General features: G+C 49.9%; 1 protein-coding gene and 1 long non-coding RNA gene across 5 annotated transcripts; one reads left to right on the top strand and one right to left on the bottom strand.

The window, feature by feature from the left end:
* Positions 1-267: 267 nt before the first annotated feature.
* Positions 268-1,235, bottom strand: LOC110150961 (uncharacterized). 2 transcript variants are annotated; one of them, XR_002317913.2, is made up of 4 exons: positions 1,146-1,235; positions 735-894; positions 513-610; positions 268-399 (listed from the first exon to the last, which is right to left on the bottom strand). It is a non-coding gene; the product is annotated as an uncharacterized lncRNA (long non-coding RNA). The 2 variants fall into 2 exon arrangements; XR_011483913.1 differs by having other exon boundaries at positions 268-610.
* Positions 1,024-9,443, top strand: CNPY3 (canopy FGF signaling regulator 3). Of its 3 annotated transcripts, none has more exons than XM_070456416.1 (7): positions 1,209-1,301; positions 4,759-4,882; positions 5,533-5,599; positions 5,696-5,792; positions 8,033-8,155; positions 8,388-8,505; positions 8,783-9,443. In XM_070456416.1, the coding sequence occupies exons 2-7, from the start codon at positions 4,837-4,839 to the stop codon at positions 8,998-9,000; spliced, it is 669 nt and encodes a 222-aa protein (XP_070312517.1). In that variant the 5' UTR covers positions 1,209-1,301; positions 4,759-4,836; the 3' UTR covers positions 9,001-9,443. The 3 variants fall into 3 exon arrangements, with proteins under 3 accessions (XP_020769719.1, XP_070312517.1, XP_070312518.1); XM_070456417.1 differs by lacking the exon at positions 1,209-1,301 and adding an exon at positions 1,745-1,843; XM_020914060.2 differs by lacking the exon at positions 5,533-5,599 and having other exon boundaries at positions 1,024-1,301.
* Positions 9,444-16,900: the final 7,457 nt, after the last annotated feature.

The raw sequence follows: 16,900 nt of genomic DNA, 5'->3' as shown, positions 1-16,900 counted from the left end.
GCCAAGCGCCCTGATGCCGGGGATGTGGACGGGAAATCAATCGTTCTCTAGTCAAGTCCCTGCCTGTGGGAGTTCAGAATCCAAAGAAATAAATAATAGGCCAGAAAAGGAAGCGAGATCACACACTAATATGAAAGTTAATGCATGAACTTTTTACAGTCCTCTCGATAAGCTTTAATTCTATTAACCCGTTCGAGCTTCCCAGGAACAGGTAAGCCTTGAAGGTCAGCTAGGAGGATCACTTTGTTGTCAGATAAAAACTGAGGCTCAGAGAGGAAATTATTTATTCTAGTTACCACCGGGATAAACTTAGGGTTTTATGCGACAGGCGTGTGCATACTCAGTTGTGTCCGCGACCCTACGGCGTTTAGCCTGCCAGGTCCCTCTGTTCAAGGGATTCTGCAGGAAAGAGTAGTGGAGTGAGTTGCCATTTCCTCCTCAAGGGTATCTTCCCCACCCAGGGATCGAATCTGTGTTTCCTGTGCCTCCTGCATTGCAGGCAGATTCTTTACCGTTTGAGCTGTCGGGGAAGCCCAGGGTTACAGGGCACAAAGAAAGCTGCTTGAAGGCAGGGGACTCTGAATCGTCCAGGTCTCATCCACAGCATCTACTAGAGTGACAGTAACAACAAAAGCAATAATAATAATAAGACATAGGGCTGGCTGCCTTATGATCCTAGGGGTAAGTGGCGTGCAAGAAGGCGGAGAAAGCAGTGTAAACTGTCTCTCCCATACCTTTCAGGACCAGAGCGTTGCTTCCTCTCCCTTAATCCTGGTTCTCGAGTCCCTCTCAGAGCCTCCGTTAGGAGGTGGGAAAAGATGTTGCCATAGGTCACCGAGGACACCATCCGTTCCCTCATTGGCCGAGGCCGAAAAAAGATCGTCCTCCCATTCGCTAGAAGGCAAACCCCGAAAAGCCCATTGGCTGCCGAGTCCGCGGGCCTACGTCGTTCTGGGGGCGGGCCAAGGTAGCTGGACTGGGAGCTGGTGTGTTGGGGGGCGGGGGGGCTCGCCGTTGCCCCGGTTACGCCGAGGCACGTGTGCAGTCCCGGAAGCGGCTCCGGGAAGCTGCCCAGCGCGCGCGGCCGGAGGAAGCACAGCCCCGGTCCGGTCGGGTCGGGTCCGGCTGGGCCATGGAGCCGTTACCTGAGCCCGCGTCCGGGCCCCGACCCAGGCCCCACCGTCTTCTGCTTCTTTCCCTGCTATTGCTGCTGCTGCTGCTACTGCCGGCCCCGGAGTTGGGCCCCAGGCAGGCCCGAGCCGAGGACACCGACTGGGTTCGACTGCCCAGCAAATGCGAAGGTGAGGGGGCGGGGCCCGTGGGGAGTATCCTGCTGGGGGGCGGGGCTTGCGGAGAAGGGTTGGGGGAGGGACCGTCCCGGGCTCTGAGCGGGTCTCCACTCCTGGAACCTCCTCTGTGCCTGGCACTGTGCTGGACGCTGGGAACGCAGGGGCGACCGAGAGATCAGGTCTCGGTGCACCTGGAGCTCAGAAATCGGTGAAAACAAGCAGTCATAATGGGGGTGGTAGGTGCCATGAGAGAGGAGGCGCCGGGCTTTGGGGCTGGGTGAGGAGCATCTAAATCTAGACCCTAGATGCGGGGAAAGACTTCCTCCTGGAAGCCCTGAGTGGTTAGGAGTTAGTCGAGTGAAGAGAAGCGAAGTCACAGATGCAGAGGCCTACAGGCAAAGGACAAATTTGAGGAACTGAAAAGATTCACATGATCGGTCTTGGGGGAAGAACTTGAGACGCTCCCCTTGTGCCCTGACCACAGCCGGCTGTGTGTCACCGGCCGTCTCCTCCACTAGCCGTGAGCTCCTCCAGGGCAAGGGACCTTGTCTCAGGTAGCTGTTCACACACAGGCATGAGTGAATGTGGGTGAAGCTGGGGGTGCTGTGGGTGTGTGTGGAGGAAGGAAGAGGGTCTGAGACCTAAGGGGTCACTTTAGGAGAAAAACAGAACCTGGGGGAACTTGGTGAGAGAGGGAGATTTTAGGGATATGGGAAGAGAGTGAATCCCAAAGACAGAGAGGTGGAAGTGTGGCACTTGTGTGCGTGAGAGAGAAACAGAGATACGGAGGGAGAGAGATGGAGAGAGAGAGAAGCATGCCCACACACACACCAGCCAAGGGCCTACCTTTTTTTTCCTCCTCTCCTTTTCTCAGTTATGTCCTCAGACCTTTACACACACTCCTACGTTCTGTTCTCACCTCTCTAACCCCAGCCCCTCACCCCTGAAAGCTGGCTATAAACCAGTTGCATCCTAATTCAAAGCCTGTAGCCAGCCAGATATTTCCTGAGTGCTGGGAAGTGTGGGTGGTTTGGGAGGCATAATCCTTCCATTTGAGAGATTAAAGGTGATCTTCAGAGATGAGCTGACCTCACTGGGTCAGTCTTCCAGTATGGGTTCTAGCCTGTACTTTCTCCCTCACTATCTTGAACAGACAGTCACAGGGTTATAATGCCTTCCTTTCACTCTTCTGGCCACAGCTAAGATCCTTTGGGGATTTCACTTCCCCTTCTCATTTTCTATCTTATTTTGATGCCAAAGAGCCCTTATGGTTTCTCTTATTGTTCTCACAGCCTAAGAAGCTCACACTTCTTTTCCATAGGAGACTCATAAAAGCATAGAGCTGGCAAAAATCTTTAGATCATTCTAATCCAACCTGATTTTGTAGGTAATTGATAAAGAATAAAAGGGATGGCTTTTCAGTCACGGGATGGCTTAACCTAAGTGTATTTTTACTTTTATTTATCACTGTGACACCTTAGTTGTTAAGTGTTGACTGGCCCACAAAACCTGCCTCTGGCTTAGTAGCTTGAGTGGAAGAGGCCTTGGCAGAGGAAAGAGAACCTGCCCAGAAAGAAGTGGGTGGATGTTCATGGGGATCTGGGGTCTATGCCATGAGTCTCCTCCAAGTCTGGTTCTGGGTGGGATCCCCAGAGGGGGTCTTGAAGAGGTAAGCTCTGGAAGAGTTGAGAAGCAAGGTTGTACTTGATGGATATAAGAGATATGGATTGATGGGTTCCAACCCCCCGGGCCTGGCATACTACATGTTGAGCACCTGGGAGAGGTGGAGCATTGGAGTCAGAAAAATGATGAGCTCGCACAGAATGCAGGACAGAAGAGGGTAGGAGCCTCGATGGTCCTGGATGGAGAGCCAGGGAGGTGAGACACCCTCAGTTCATCCCAGACTCTGGGATCAGTGGCTGACATTTTGGAATCTTCATGTGTTCCAAGTTCTCCAAGCCATCTATTAATGCATATGTTATAAAATTTCACCAAGCAGGCCTGTAGGGGATTTGTTTGTTTCGGTGGTAAATTGGTTTTCTATCCAACTCTGCTGTTGTTAAAACAATGCTGTTGACATTTAGCCTGCAGATCATATTCCATTCGGAGGCATCAGAAGCTGCTGAATCACAAGGCACAGTCTCTCCGGGCAGTATTTATCAAGTATCCAGCACATACCAAGTCCCAAAATAGAGGAATAAGGAAGAAATCCAGCCCATGATCCTCACTTAGAGTGCCCTTGTAGTCTAATTAGAGAGTCACATGAGATGATCAAGGCCCTTGGTGAGAACATGGTCCTACAGAGTCTCAGGATGAAATCAAGAGCAGGTGGGACTCATCCAGAAGGGCTTCCTGGGGGAGCAGGCTTTTAAGATGAGGTGGAGAGAAAGGACAGAGAGGCCCTAAAGCCCTAGAGGGCATCATGCACTTCCCTAAGGCCCCAAGCACTGCACACTTTCAGTGGTAGCACTCCTTATGCAACAGTAATTATTTGTTTACACTTCTTTCTGCTCCATTAGACTGAGTATCTGGGAGGGAGGGACCTTGTTTTCCTCTCTGTATCCCCAGGCAGTGCCTGACACATAGGAGTTGCTTAATAACTATTTGAAGAAGAGTAAGAGGAAATGAGAAAATAAATGTACAAAAACAGTAGAAACAGGCCTGTGGGGGGAAATGGAGCAAATTAACTTGGTAGGACTAGAGAACTGGTGTTGAAATAACATATGAAATCAAGAAATAAAACAGCCATAAAAGACATCTTGGAACAATTGGGGAATTTGAACATGAAGTGAGTATTAGATGAGATAGGAATTGTTAAATTTTCCAAGAATGGTGATTGTTTTATGATTAGTAGGGGAAGGTCCTTGTTTTCAGGAAGTGCTCGATGACTTGTTTAGGAGCAAAGATCATGATGTCTTGCAGCTTATTTTCAAAATGGTTTATCAAAAGCTGTGTATATTATTGACATCTATTATTATCACATTGCTTTATATTATAAATCGGAAATAGTGGTAAATCACTGTTGTGGTTTTTTTTTTTTTTTACTAATAGCTCTTTCTGTTCTCTTTTTCTTTCTTTTTTAATTTATTTTTATTCTTTTTGACTAACAACTCTTGACTGTGAGTGTAAGGTATATGGTTATTCATTGTACTCTTTCAGGTTTTCTATATATTTGAAATTCTTTTCAGTGACATAAATGATGGTGGGGGTGGGGGGCAGGAAGGGGCTGGGAGAAATGGAAGGAAGCAGTAGGATAAGGGCCCAGAGATGACAGGGGACAGTGGATCTTGGAGCCTACTTTCACCCACTGAACTCTACTGCTGGTCTGGTGCTGACTCCTTTCTCTGCCCCAAGCATCAACTCAACCCAGTCCTGGAGAGGCGTCCGCTTGGGTCTGTTTTGCTGGGAGCCAGCTCCCTGCAAAGACTCAGATGCACTCAGCAGGTGGTGCTGTGTCTTCTTCCCCCAGTGTGTAAATATGTCGCCGTGGAGCTGAAGTCAGCCTTTGAGGAAACTGGCAAGACCAAGGAGGTGATCGACACAGGCTATGGCATCCTGGACCGGAAGGCCTCAGGCGTCAAATATACCAAGTCGTAAGTAGAGGAGAGGGCAAGCGGCAGCAGCCTGCTCTGCTTTGTTCCTTGAGGCATCAGCATCTTGAAGTTCCCTCTCCCTTCCCGCTAGGCAGACCCACCAAAAGGAGGCAGCTCTAACTGAGACCCAGGTTTGCCTACTGCTTCTACCCTGAACTGATTGTATGGCCTTCCTAAATCCCCAAGTGCCTCTGGGCTTCACATCCTTCATCTGTAAAATCAAGACTATTGGACCTCATCATTGACTCCCAGTGATTGGAATTTATGGACCAGTCTTTAAAAATATAGGATTGCTGGGAAATTCCCTGGTGGTCCAGTGGTTAGGGCTGGACATTTTTTTTACTGCCATGGCCCAGATTCAATCCCTGGTCAGGGAACTAAGATCCTGCAAGCCGCTCAGTGCAGCCAGAAAAAACAGGCTTACCAACTTTTAATCTTGCTAGGTATAAATATTAAAAACAAACCAAAAAGCTTTTCCATCAACTATGATCATCCTTTCAAAATGAAACAATATCTCGACATCAAATATCCATACATTTTGCTTTTTTTTTTTTAAATCTAGCTAATCATTTAACTTTATATTTAAAACAACAACAACAACTTTCTTTCATAGAGCTGTTAAAATTGTGTCTCTCTGGTCTGTGTTCCAGCATTTCAGAGCCCCCCCGATGACCTATCTCCCTCCCAGCTCTGCCTTCCCGTTGGTGAGCCGTGCAGGTGCCGGGGTAGCAGGGCTGGAGGGCTGGACCCCTAACCCGCAGGGTCGAGGAGGGGAGCTCAGGCAGGGACTGTGTTGTGCTGCTGTCTTGGCAGGGACTTAAGGTTAATCGAAGTCACGGAGACCATTTGCAAGCGGCTCCTGGACTACAGCCTGCACAAGGAGAGGACCGGCAGCAACCGATTCGCTAAGGTTGGCTTTGTATACGCCCTTCCTCCCCGCTGGGCCCGGGCTTCGGGGTTCAATGTGTCCCCTGGTCTGGGTGCCATCGGAAGATCATGCCCTGGGAGCTTCCCTTCTCGGCAGCTCCCTGTTCTTTATCCACTGCTGTTTGCATCCCTCCCATCCTGAGCGGCCTGACTTTTCAGTGCGGGTGGGCACATTCTTGATGTCTGGGCCTGCCCCCTGGGGTCCTGCCTCAGCCTAGGACAGAAACGCTCCCAGGTGGCAGCCCCCTGGGGGCCAGAGCACTTTGTGTGGGGAGAACTCAGGATGCGCAGAACTGTGGGAGTTTAGAGGAGATGTCAGAAAACTCTTGGGGAGGGGGTGATGACTGCCATGTCCCTTCTCTGGGTCCACAGGGGCCCTACCTGGACCTCCATCATGATGCCTTTATGACATTTATTGCACTCACCATGTACATGAATGCTTCTTTCACTGTAGATGAGTTTGCTTGCAGGAAGGCCCATGTTTCCTTTTTTTTTTTCATTTTCCCTTGTGCTATTTACTTTTCTATCCGCAAAAGAAAGGTGCATGAATGTGTGAAAAAATAAAGTGACTTAGTTTAAGTTCTGATCCAAAATGAGATGTGCGATGGGAAAACAGGTGCGTACAATAGCAATCATGCCCTGGCCCAGGGTTTTAAAGTCCCATCAAAAACTGGATGTCTTCCCTTTCCTCTTCTTTCCCTCTTGCCTCATCTCACACATTCTGCCTGAAGACTGTGTCACATGGATGCAGCGGCTCAGAAGTCAATATATCTGTGTGAGCTCACCACTCATACACAGAATCTACCAGCCACACAATTTCCAGGGTGTAGCTTGACAATAAACTGACAATAAGCTCTCTTCTGTGGCTGAATGATGCCAGGGCTCCTGGAGATTGATAAGATGTCATCCTACCCACCTATCTCCACACCCCTCCCTGTATACCTGTTGCCATGTGTCTTTCCACAAGGATCCAAAGGGGGCTGTGGGGGGTCTGGAGGCTCATATGTCTCCTGTCACTCCTATAAGGGCCCATGTTTCTTTATCTCTGCATCTTCTATGCCTGGTAGAAGAGCTGTCTCCCACATTTCTCCACCTAAGTACCCTTCTAGCAAAGGAGAGCCTTCAGAAACCCTTGGGAAACCTAGAGGAATACTTCTAAGCCACACAAGTCCTAGGTTTTATCTTTATAATTTGTATTAACATTGTACTTGGTAATAAACCCATGTTTAATGTAACAATGTTTAAATTTACTTTCTAGAGCGAAAAAATTAGAAGCAGCCTGACCATGCGCTAGTAGGGGAGTGGTTAAGTAAGTTGGCCATTCAGTGGACTCTTAGGCAAACTGTACAATGAAGAATGAGGTAGTTCTTTATGAGTTGAACTAAAATCACCTCCAAAGTATAGTTGTTTAGTCACTAAGTTGTGTCTGACTCTTTTGCGACCCTATGGACTATAGCCCTCCAGGCTCCTCTGTCCATGAGATTTCCCAGGCAAGAATAGTGGAGTGGGTAGCCGTTTCCTTCTCCAGGGGATCTTCCTGACCCAGGGATGGAACCTGAGTTTCCTGCATTGGCAGGCAGATTCTTTACCACTGAGCCACCCGGGAAGCCCTCTCCAAAGGATATTATTAAGTAAAAAAATGCATGGTGCAGAATAGCGTGTATGATACATACATACAGCTGCTTGTACGGGGGTGGAGGAGAGGCTATTTTTGTGTGTGTAGTGGCTTGTATCCTCATGTGTGGTCTCTGGGAGACAGAAGAAACAGGTAGTGTGTTGTCTCTGTGGAGAAGACCTAGGTGGCTGGCAGAAGTAATTTCGTACAGAACCAAGAGTCTTCCCTGCCTCACCGGTGCTTCTTCCCAGCAAGGAAGGATACATGTGGGAAGAACCAGAAGCAGGGAGTGGCCTGGACACAGGGGAGGCCACAGTGAGGGGAAAGAGACAAGGCCAGTTTATTACCTGGAAAGGAGTATTTGCTCAAAGGGTCCCGAGAGCAACCTTTCCAAGAGGAGGTGTGGGGAGGCAGGACAGGCTGTGTGTGTTGAGGGGTTGTGGGACGCAGGCCTCAAATTGGGGAGGGGAAGGTGAGGATGAGCGTGACGAGAAGCCGGAAAGGGTCCTGACCTTGAGCGGGGTCCCTGGGTCTCCAGCCCCACCAGGAGAGGCACAGGGCAGGGAGGGGAAGGGACTCTGCCTCTCACATCCCATCGCGTCTTCCAGGGCATGTCAGAGACGTTTGAGACGCTACACAACCTGGTGCACAAAGGGGTCAAGGTGGTGATGGACATCCCCTACGAGCTGTGGAACGAGACCTCGGCAGAGGTGGCTGACCTCAAGAAGCAGGTAGGGGCCCCACCGCCCCCAGGGTTCGGTGGGGGCGGGTCCTCGGTTGACGAGGGCCACAGGAAGCCGGGGCACTGTGGTCAAGCCATCTCACCCCGCCTCTGGCTGCAGCCTCCTCGCCGGAGTCACAGCCACCAGCCCCGTGGGTGGCGAGACGAGGCTCAGGCTCTCCCGGCTCCTCCGGGAGGGGTCAGGGCCGGGCTTTGCCAACGTGAGGCCTTGCGGTTAACAGTGCGACGTCCTGGTAGAGGAGTTCGAGGAGGTGATCGAGGACTGGTACAGAAACCACCAGGAGGAGGACCTGACTCAGTTCCTCTGCGCCAACCACGTGCTGAAGGGCAAGGACGCCAGTGAGTCCGAGGGCCCTCCCCGCTATTTGGGGAGGTGGGTGAGGAGAGGATGGAAAAGAAATAAGAACTGGGGGCGTTGTAGCCTCCGTCCTCAGGGAACTGGATGGTACAGGGCGGGGTCAGGGCCTGGTGCCTCAGATGCCCCCCAGATGGGCCCGGGGGGCCACAGCGAGGCAGGGCTGGGGCCAGATCCCATCACCGCCCCCAGGGGCTCTGCAGCCCCAGCTCCCCACCCAGCCAGCCAGCCTGTTGAGGGTGTCTGTCCTCCTCCCCGCAGGCTGCCTGGCAGAGCAGTGGTCTGGCAAGAAGGGGGACACAGCCGCCCTGGGAGGCAAGAAATCCAAGAAGAAGAGCGGTCGGGCCAAGGCCCTGGGTGGCGGCGGCAGCAAACAGAGGAAGGAGCTGGGCGGCCTCGAGGGAGACCCCAGCCCCGAGGAGGATGAGGGCATCCAGAAGGCTTCCCCGCTCACACACAGCGCCCCGGATGAGCTCTGAGCCTAACCTAGCGGCTCCTGCTGACCGAGAGCCTGAGCTGGGAGCCGAAGGGTCTGAGGCCCCTGGCTCCCGCAGACGCAGCAGCGCGGGGCCTCAGCGGTGCCTGCCTGGCCGGTGCCGCCTCCTGCCGTGGAAACTCCAGCCCCGGGAGAACTCGGATCAGCCGCGGGCAGCCCGGGCCAGCCTCTTCCCTCTGCCCAGCGTTCCTCTCCCGACCCAGACTTCAGGCGGGCCCCGTGATCTCAGGACTGCCGAGGACTCCGGTGTGAACTCTGGTGGGCAGGTGTCGAGCTGGACCCGGGACTGGGGCTCCAGAGCCCCCCACCCCCTTGCTCCTCCAGCACCAGCTCCTCCTCTCCGCATCCCCTCTTCCTGTGGACACCTTGTGCTCTGCCCGGCCCTCCCCTGGGGCTCACAGAGTAAAAACCTTTCGGCCTTTTTCATTCAGATTTCTGAGTCCCCTTCAGCTGCTCAGAGGGGCCGGAGCCCCCTGCCACTCTTTCCTGCCCCCTGCTCCCACCGTGGGCTGAGGATGGGAGGCTGTTCTGAAACCTGCTAGCCATGGGGAAAGCAGGTGCAGGGAGGGCCCCGGGGCTGTGGCTGGGGTGAGGGCCGGGCCTCGGGAATGGGGTGGGCATCGTGCCCCGGCCCTGGCCCTCAGTTGCCTGTGGTCTCCCTGAGCTGCTCAGGCCTGGAGCACCGCCCTCTCTCCTTCCTGGCCTCCCGCCTCCCCTCTCCCCTCCAAGGCCTTCCCGTTGGTTGTGTAAAGTGAGCCCAGTGACCCCACCAGCCCCAGCCCTTCCTCTCCACGTCCTGCCTCTTGGCTTCTGGCCTCTTGGTCTTGACCCTTGTTCCCTGATGACCACACCTGACCACTCTGCGCTCCCTAGCCCTTGTGCCAGGAACCCACAGGGAAGGACGGCCAAGCCCCCAACAACACCGGTTACACCATGTTCTCTGGGAGCAGGGGACGAACAGCAAGGCTGGCCTCTGAGGAGAAGGGGTGGGAGGCACCTCCCTGTCTGTCCTGAGGGCAGAGATCGGTGGTGGCGTCAGAAGCAATAGTGATGACGGCTGCGGGTAGTCCGTGCTTTAACCCTACAGGTGCCCCAGACTCCAGCTTCTGGCAAAAATGCTCTGGGGTCCCCTCCCCAGGGCTGGGGACAGCCAGGCCACAGAGAGTGGAGCAGACTGGAAGCTGCTGCTGCCCTGAGTCATGAGGCTTGGAACAGGCCCTGAGAGGATGATTCTTTGTGGTCTAGTGACCCCCCCGCCAACTGCGGTGCGGAGACTGTCCCCATGTTGGAGGGGCTGTGGGCAGAGAAGCCACTCTAGACTCTGGTCCCATCCTGGACTCTGTTCTGAGTGTAGATGACTGGGGAGAGGTCAGGCATTGGAACTCAGGGCTAGGGAACCATTTGCAGCCCCCTGGACTGTCTACAATTTGGTGGCCAGTCTCTGACTCTCCCTTTCTGTCACTATTCCACAGCTCCAGTGCTTGGCTTAATTTTGTCCCCAGAGCTTCACTGTCCTGTGAATAGGATGAGACAAAGACCAGGAGCCCAATCCCAGGCCTAGGCTGGGACTGGAGGGAGGGCAGCGTGGTGACTGCTCTGCTCTTTGACCTGTGGCTGCTGGAGGATGAGCGCCCTCACCCACACCCCGCACCCCCCAACCCCCGTCCCCACAAGGCCAGGCATGTTGCACACTCTAGTTCTCTTCCCACCCACCCACCCACCCTAGCAGGCAGCTTCTCCCTGGCCCAGCCTAGGAAAGAAAGAGCAGGATCCACTTTCCAGGTTTTCCTTTCCCTCTCCCCACCACACATACCAGCCTTTCTGAGCTTGACTATAGCCTCCCACTTTTCCACAACCCTTCTCTCCATAAGGTGAGGGGTCTGGCTGAGCTTCAGTGAACCAGGATGGTTTCTACCCTCACGTGGACCTAAAAGTCACTTGGATGCTTGTCAGACAGATGTCTGGGTGCCGCTCAGACTTGCCAGTCTGGGGATCTAGGAGTCGGCATGGCTGTTAGGAGGAGGTTGGCTGGAACCCACTTCACCAGGAGGAATTTGGATGTTGTGTTAAGAGGGGCCGGGACCTCAGTGAAGCCACACTGGAAGGAAGTCTTGTCCTCAGAAACATGAATTGTCAGCACCTTAGAGAGGATGTGTTGAAGACTTCTGTCATCCAGAACCTCAAAGGCTAATGGACTAGCCACAAGTCCAGTTTGTTCAAGTTCAGCGACAGTCAAGTCTCAGGGGATGGGGCTCTGTAGGCTCAGAAGTGGCTGCCTCAGGGCCCCTGTGTATTTGTTTGAAGCCACAGCTCCTAGGAGGCAGGATCCTCTTTATTTCCAAGTCCCTGGGTGGTGTTTCCCTGCAACACCTTTTTGCAACTTAGCGGTGCTTTTCACACCTGTGACTCCCCTCTGTCAGACAGTTGTTTTAATAAAAGTTTTGTTAGAATAAGACACTTGACTGCCAGAATTCCTGCCAGAAAATGATAAATAAAGCCCCTGAGGTTTGGAGATTTGAGTGGAAACCCCTTAAATGCAGAAACTTTGTGCAGTTCACAGCTTGTCCACACGTCAGAGCAGCCCTAAATCACTTTAGTTCACAAGTACAAGCAAAATTCCTCTTCTTAGTCTTTGATCCTGAAAGAAAAGCACATTTTTTTTCTTGACAGATGCACAGTCCATGCCTAACTGGTTTAAGGATGGACTCTGTGTACTAATCCTAGCGGCAGAGCCAGCAGAATCCCTCTTGACCATCACCTGATGGCCTGGTTTGTACTATTAAGGAATTTCACTGGAACAATAATAATATAGTAGCCACTTTTTTTGAATGCATATTATCGTGGCAAGCACCACTCTACATGCTTTTACATAATTAACTCATTTAATACAGCTGTGATCTACACAAGGCCATGGAGTTTTAAACATTATTGAAGAATAATAAAATATACAAAGTACCTATATCAAAATGTACAGTTCAATGAGTTTTTATGAACTGAATATCAAAATCAACCAGCAGGAAGATCACAAAACACTATTACCAGCACCCCCACACATTCTACAAAAAGAACAGGGATTTTGGTCTACTTTGTTCACTGCTCGATCCCCAGTGATTAATACAGCCCCCGTCACGAGTAGCTGCTTCCCCCCAGCTCCCTGCCACCCTACAGGGCTCATGGGATCTTAGTTCCTCCACCAAGGATGGAACCCAAGCCCTCGGCAGTGAAAGCTCAGAGTCCTAACCACTGGACCTCTGGGGAATTCCCAGAGTAGCTACTTAATGAAATATCTGTTGAATGAGTGGAGCACAGAAAGTTCAAATAATTTTCCCAGACCACACATTTAGGAAGTGAGCCAACCAGGTTATGAACCCAGAAAGAATGGCTTCAGTGTCCTGTGGTACAGCCTCTGATAGAGCTTTGCAGCCACAGCTGGTTGGCTCATCCACCCTCCTGCCCTTCACCTGGCTCTCCAGAAGGTAGACCAGTTGCTGTCCAGTAGTCTATTTATGTCTTCAGAGTTTAAGGCTGGACATGCAGTTAAAAGTGAATTAACCTTCAAGTCTTTCTCCCTGTTCAAAATTTACAGTTGTGTGTATAGCTTAAAGGCAGCTCGGGGGCTTCCCTGGTGGCTCAGTGGTAAAGAATCCGCCTGCATGTGCAGGGGAGACAGGTTCGATTCCTGATCTGGGAAGATCCCACATGCTGTGGAGCAACTAAGCCCGTGCACCACAGCTATTGAGCCTGTGCTCGAGAGCCCAGGACCCGCAACTACTGAGCCCTCGTAATAAAGTGCTGAAGCCTGAGTCCCCTAGAGGCAGTGCTGCAGAACAAGAGAAACCACCGCGGTGAGAAGCCCCTGCACTGCAACTGGAGAAAAGCCAGCAACGAAGACCCAGCGCAGCCAAAAATGTATATCATTTCCTTAAAAAGGCAGCTTGACCCTTATCGCTGCCCTCAAGGGCTGACTTCTTACAATTTCTTTAAAAGGAATCCAATTTTACTCATTCTTTAAAAGTGTATTCTCCACCTGTTAAACTTCCACTGAAATGGTTGTGATTCTCTACTGGGAGGTGTAGATGCACCCGAAGATGGGAGAAGTTGACCAACTGCATCACCAGCTCCAGGGGTGGTAACATCTCCTAACATCATCACTTTTCTAAAGTAGAAAAGGTTCTCTGTCTGGGGGGAAAAAAAAAGCAAGACACTCAAAAGCCAGGTGTTATTTTTTAATTTATATGTATTTATTTGTTTTTGGCTGCACCGGGTCTTTGTTGCTGCATGCGGGCTTTCTCTAGTTGCAGGGCTCAGGCTTCTCACTGTGGTGGTTTCTTGTTTCAGAGCATGGGCTCTAAGGTGTGTAGGCTTCAGTAGCTGTGGTTCACTGGCTTAGTTGCCCAGCAGCGTGTGGAATATTCCTGGACCAGGGATCGAACACACATCCCATGAGTTGGCAGGCAGATTCTCAACCACTGGGCCACCAGAGAAGTCCCCAGGTGTTATTTTGTTAGAACTGCTCACCAAAGTGGTCTTGGTATTTTATTATTCCTTTCATCAACATGTGACAGCACGTGCCCAGTCACCTGTTTTGGGGAGCAGTATGTTACCAGGGCTCAAATGTATGTCATTTTTACATGGGAGAGCAGCTCAGTGAATTTCCTGGTGGTCCATAGTTAGGACTCTGAACTGCCATTGCCAAGGGCCTGGGTTCAATCCCTGGTTGGGGATCTAAGATCCCACAAGCTGCAAAAAACTAAAGAACAAAACAAACAAACAAACAGAAAATAATAATTTTAAAAAATCCAAAAAAAAAAATCCAGATCAGTGAGATCAATATATTCATAAGAGATTTTACTGGAGGTTAGCACATTGATGAAATACTCATAGATGCACTAAGCTTAATAGTAATGTAACACCATCAATTAGTGTTACCACCCACCAATATAGGGACCAATTTTACACTTACTTGATGGGACTTTATTAAAGCAGGTTGAGTCTTACATCATATATTGAAAAGGCTAAGAAAGGATCCACTGTGATAAAAATCCATTAGCAGACTTCATGTGGGCATCACAGTGGTAAATCTGGGTTGTCAGCAGAGAAGATTTCTTTTCAGCAGCTTGAACTAGAGTTTGGAAATTGGCATCCCTCCTCTGAACAATGAATTTCTACCTGTTCTAAATCAAAACAAAGACATCCAGAATGTCTTCCATTTGTAGTTACTGTATATAATTCCAACCCTAAGATTTTAATGTGTCCTTAAATAGGTATAGTCTTAGAGTTTGTTCCATTGCAGCCATATTCCCAACCTAGAATCTCTTTTTAAACATATTATACATTTGGGGGGGATTCCCAGATGTCTCAGTGGTAAAGAATTCACCTGACAATGCAGGAGCCTCAAGAGGCGCATGTTTGATCCCTGAGTCAGGAAGATCTCTAGAGGAGGAAATGGCAACCCACTCCAGTATTCTTGCCTAGAGAATCCCATTCTTATTTTCAGCTGAGTCAAACTATAAATTGGTTTATATTCTATGACTTTCCTCCTCGGCCCAGGGCCTCAGATTTGGGTTATCTAAAATTCACAGTGACTAACCAAGTAAAATAAAAGGCAGTTTTGATATATTTCAGTGGGCAGAGGACATGGACAAATAATTTAGCAATGAAGGACTGCAATTACTTGGTACATTTTGGTGGTAATTAAAGATTACAACAATTAGGTATAATTTTCTACCCAGTGAGATATCCATGAATAATATCTTCATGTAGAGAAGCATTGAAACAAATATTTGTTTTAGGTGACAGTATCAATTAATAGAAAAATTCCATTTGGAAAATGATTCCATCATAACCATCTACATGTTCACTCTTTTGAAAAATTATGAGCGCATTTTAAATGCTCATAACATGGGGAGTGATTAAACAAGTCACAGCACATCCTCTCAGTGTAGCCAAAAATGATGCTTAAGGCCAGCAATTTATGGTCAAGAGAAGAAAGAATGCTTTTGACAGTTAAAAGTAAAAAGAAAGAAAGCAAAAAGGTCTATGAAATTTTACATGTACTCTGATCTTGACTTTTTAAAAAATGCCTCTGAATGAGAAAAAAATCAAATAATTACTAACTTCAGAACAAAAATCTTATCTTTGAAATGAAAAGTATATTTAGAAGCTATAATTTTTAATAAACTAAATATTTTAAAAAACCCAAATTTATATCAGCATCCATATTATTTTTTTAAAAATTCTATTATAAACTCCCCAGTACAATGTTTTTCTAAGCATGTGGCCAAAGATCTATCTGTAGCGTGGTGTGAGCACAAGACTCCACTACCTGCAAATGGGCAGGCCCATTCGAGGTGCTTTGTGTGTTGATATTTTCTGTTGAAAGGTAAGAAGGATTACACACCTTTGGAGTTCCTCCAGCTGCAGGATTATATAGATGGTAGAAGTGGGAGGGGAGTGGAGGGTCCTTTGGCTCTTTATTTCGTTACTGTGTGTTGGCCGCTCTTTAGTTGCAGCCTGTGAGCTTCTCATTGTGGCAGCTTCCCTTACTGCGGAGCACAGGCTCCAGGTAAGTGGGCTCTAGTTGTGGCTGAAGGAGGAAACAGAACAGGCTCCATCTTGAAAGCCGGACTCCATTTTGGGCCGGACTGTGGACTTTGAGCTATATGCCCAGTATCTATGGAAACGACATACCAACTGGAAAACTGGGCCCCTGGAAGGAAGAGCCCCAGGGCTCTCCATCGCCTAAAAGAATACCCTAATTATCTGTGTAACCGAATAGAATCATACATTCTATTATGTTTAATGGGGTATGACCACAAGCCTATTGATAATTGTCCACTGTTAACTATCTAGGCTTAAGGCTTATGTATCACGGGTTAACTTTGATTGTATCTTTCTTTTTCCTTTGTTCAGACTAGTTTCAGGAAATTTTGGGGAGGTGGGTTTGGGCGCGTACGCTTAGGGTATATAAGGTTTTCACAAAAACTGGTCAGGGTCCTTGACCAAGAGGAGACTCTGCCTTGGGCCCGCTGGTGTAATAAACTGCACTCCACTGTCTGCATTGTCCTTCTGAGTGAATTTGCTTCCAGGAATGACTACAACATGGCCCAGGGGCTTAGTTGCCCTGAGGCATGTGAGGTCTTCCCAGATCAGAGATTGAACCAGTGTCCCTTGCATTGCAAAGTGGATTCTTTTTAGTATATGTGCTGCCGAAGCAAGCACTGCTAGGCGGATTCTTAATCACTAGGGTTAGAAGCCCCATCCTGGCTCTTTCTGAACCCAGAAGAACAAAGCCAGGTGGGGAAGGCTGTTCTTGCTGTCTTGGGGTTCCCTGGGTAGCATCATTTTTCTGGGCACCATCCATCTTAGTGCAGGGTCTTGTCCCAGGAAGAGACCTTCTGCTTTGGGAAGGAAGGTTGAATGTACACTAATCAAGGCAAAAGACCAATTTATGAAATGACAACGAACAATGTGATAGCAAGAGCACTGGACACTCCCAGCCCTGACCCTGGACTTCCCACACTGTGGGCACCTCCGTGGAAAGCAGTTGGTCTTTAGAAGGGCGCGTGGTTGGAGAGGAATTTGAATCAGACTGCATCTGAGGCGTTTAGAAAAGGCTTGATGCCTCACCTGCAGGATAGAGGAGCGCCTGCCCCCAGCCGGGTGGAATTAAGCCGCTCCTGGACTCGAATAGCCGAGCCAGCATTATCCCCCTTCCTTCCTTCCCTAGCTGACCAGGCCCTCCTTCAGCTGGACAGTCCTTCTTTAGATATGCTAATACCTTTTTTTCTCCCCCTGCAACGAACGGTTCAGCCCTGGGCGCTCAACTCTGCTCACTCAAGTTTCTTTCCAGCCTGGGGCGAGGGTGGAGCGGGCATTCTCAC

Source organism: Odocoileus virginianus, chromosome 27 (assembly GCF_023699985.2).
Source record: "Odocoileus virginianus isolate 20LAN1187 ecotype Illinois chromosome 27, Ovbor_1.2, whole genome shotgun sequence".
Taxonomy (NCBI): Eukaryota; Metazoa; Chordata; class Mammalia; order Artiodactyla; family Cervidae; genus Odocoileus; species Odocoileus virginianus.
The sequence above is the reverse complement of the archived record's forward strand: the minus strand, read 5'-3'. Positions and strand labels throughout refer to the sequence as shown.

Coding starts and splice junctions, on each gene's coding strand:
- CNPY3 (XM_020914060.2), top strand. CDS start 1,133: ATGGAGCCGTTACCTGAGCCCGCGTCCGGGCCCCGACCCAGGCCCCAC. Junction 1,302..4,758: donor ACTGCCCAGCAAATGCGAAG/GTGAGGGGGCGG, acceptor TTCTTCCCCCAG/TGTGTAAATATGTCGCCGTG. Junction 5,793..8,032: donor GCAGCAACCGATTCGCTAAG/GTTGGCTTTGTA, acceptor CGCGTCTTCCAG/GGCATGTCAGAGACGTTTGA.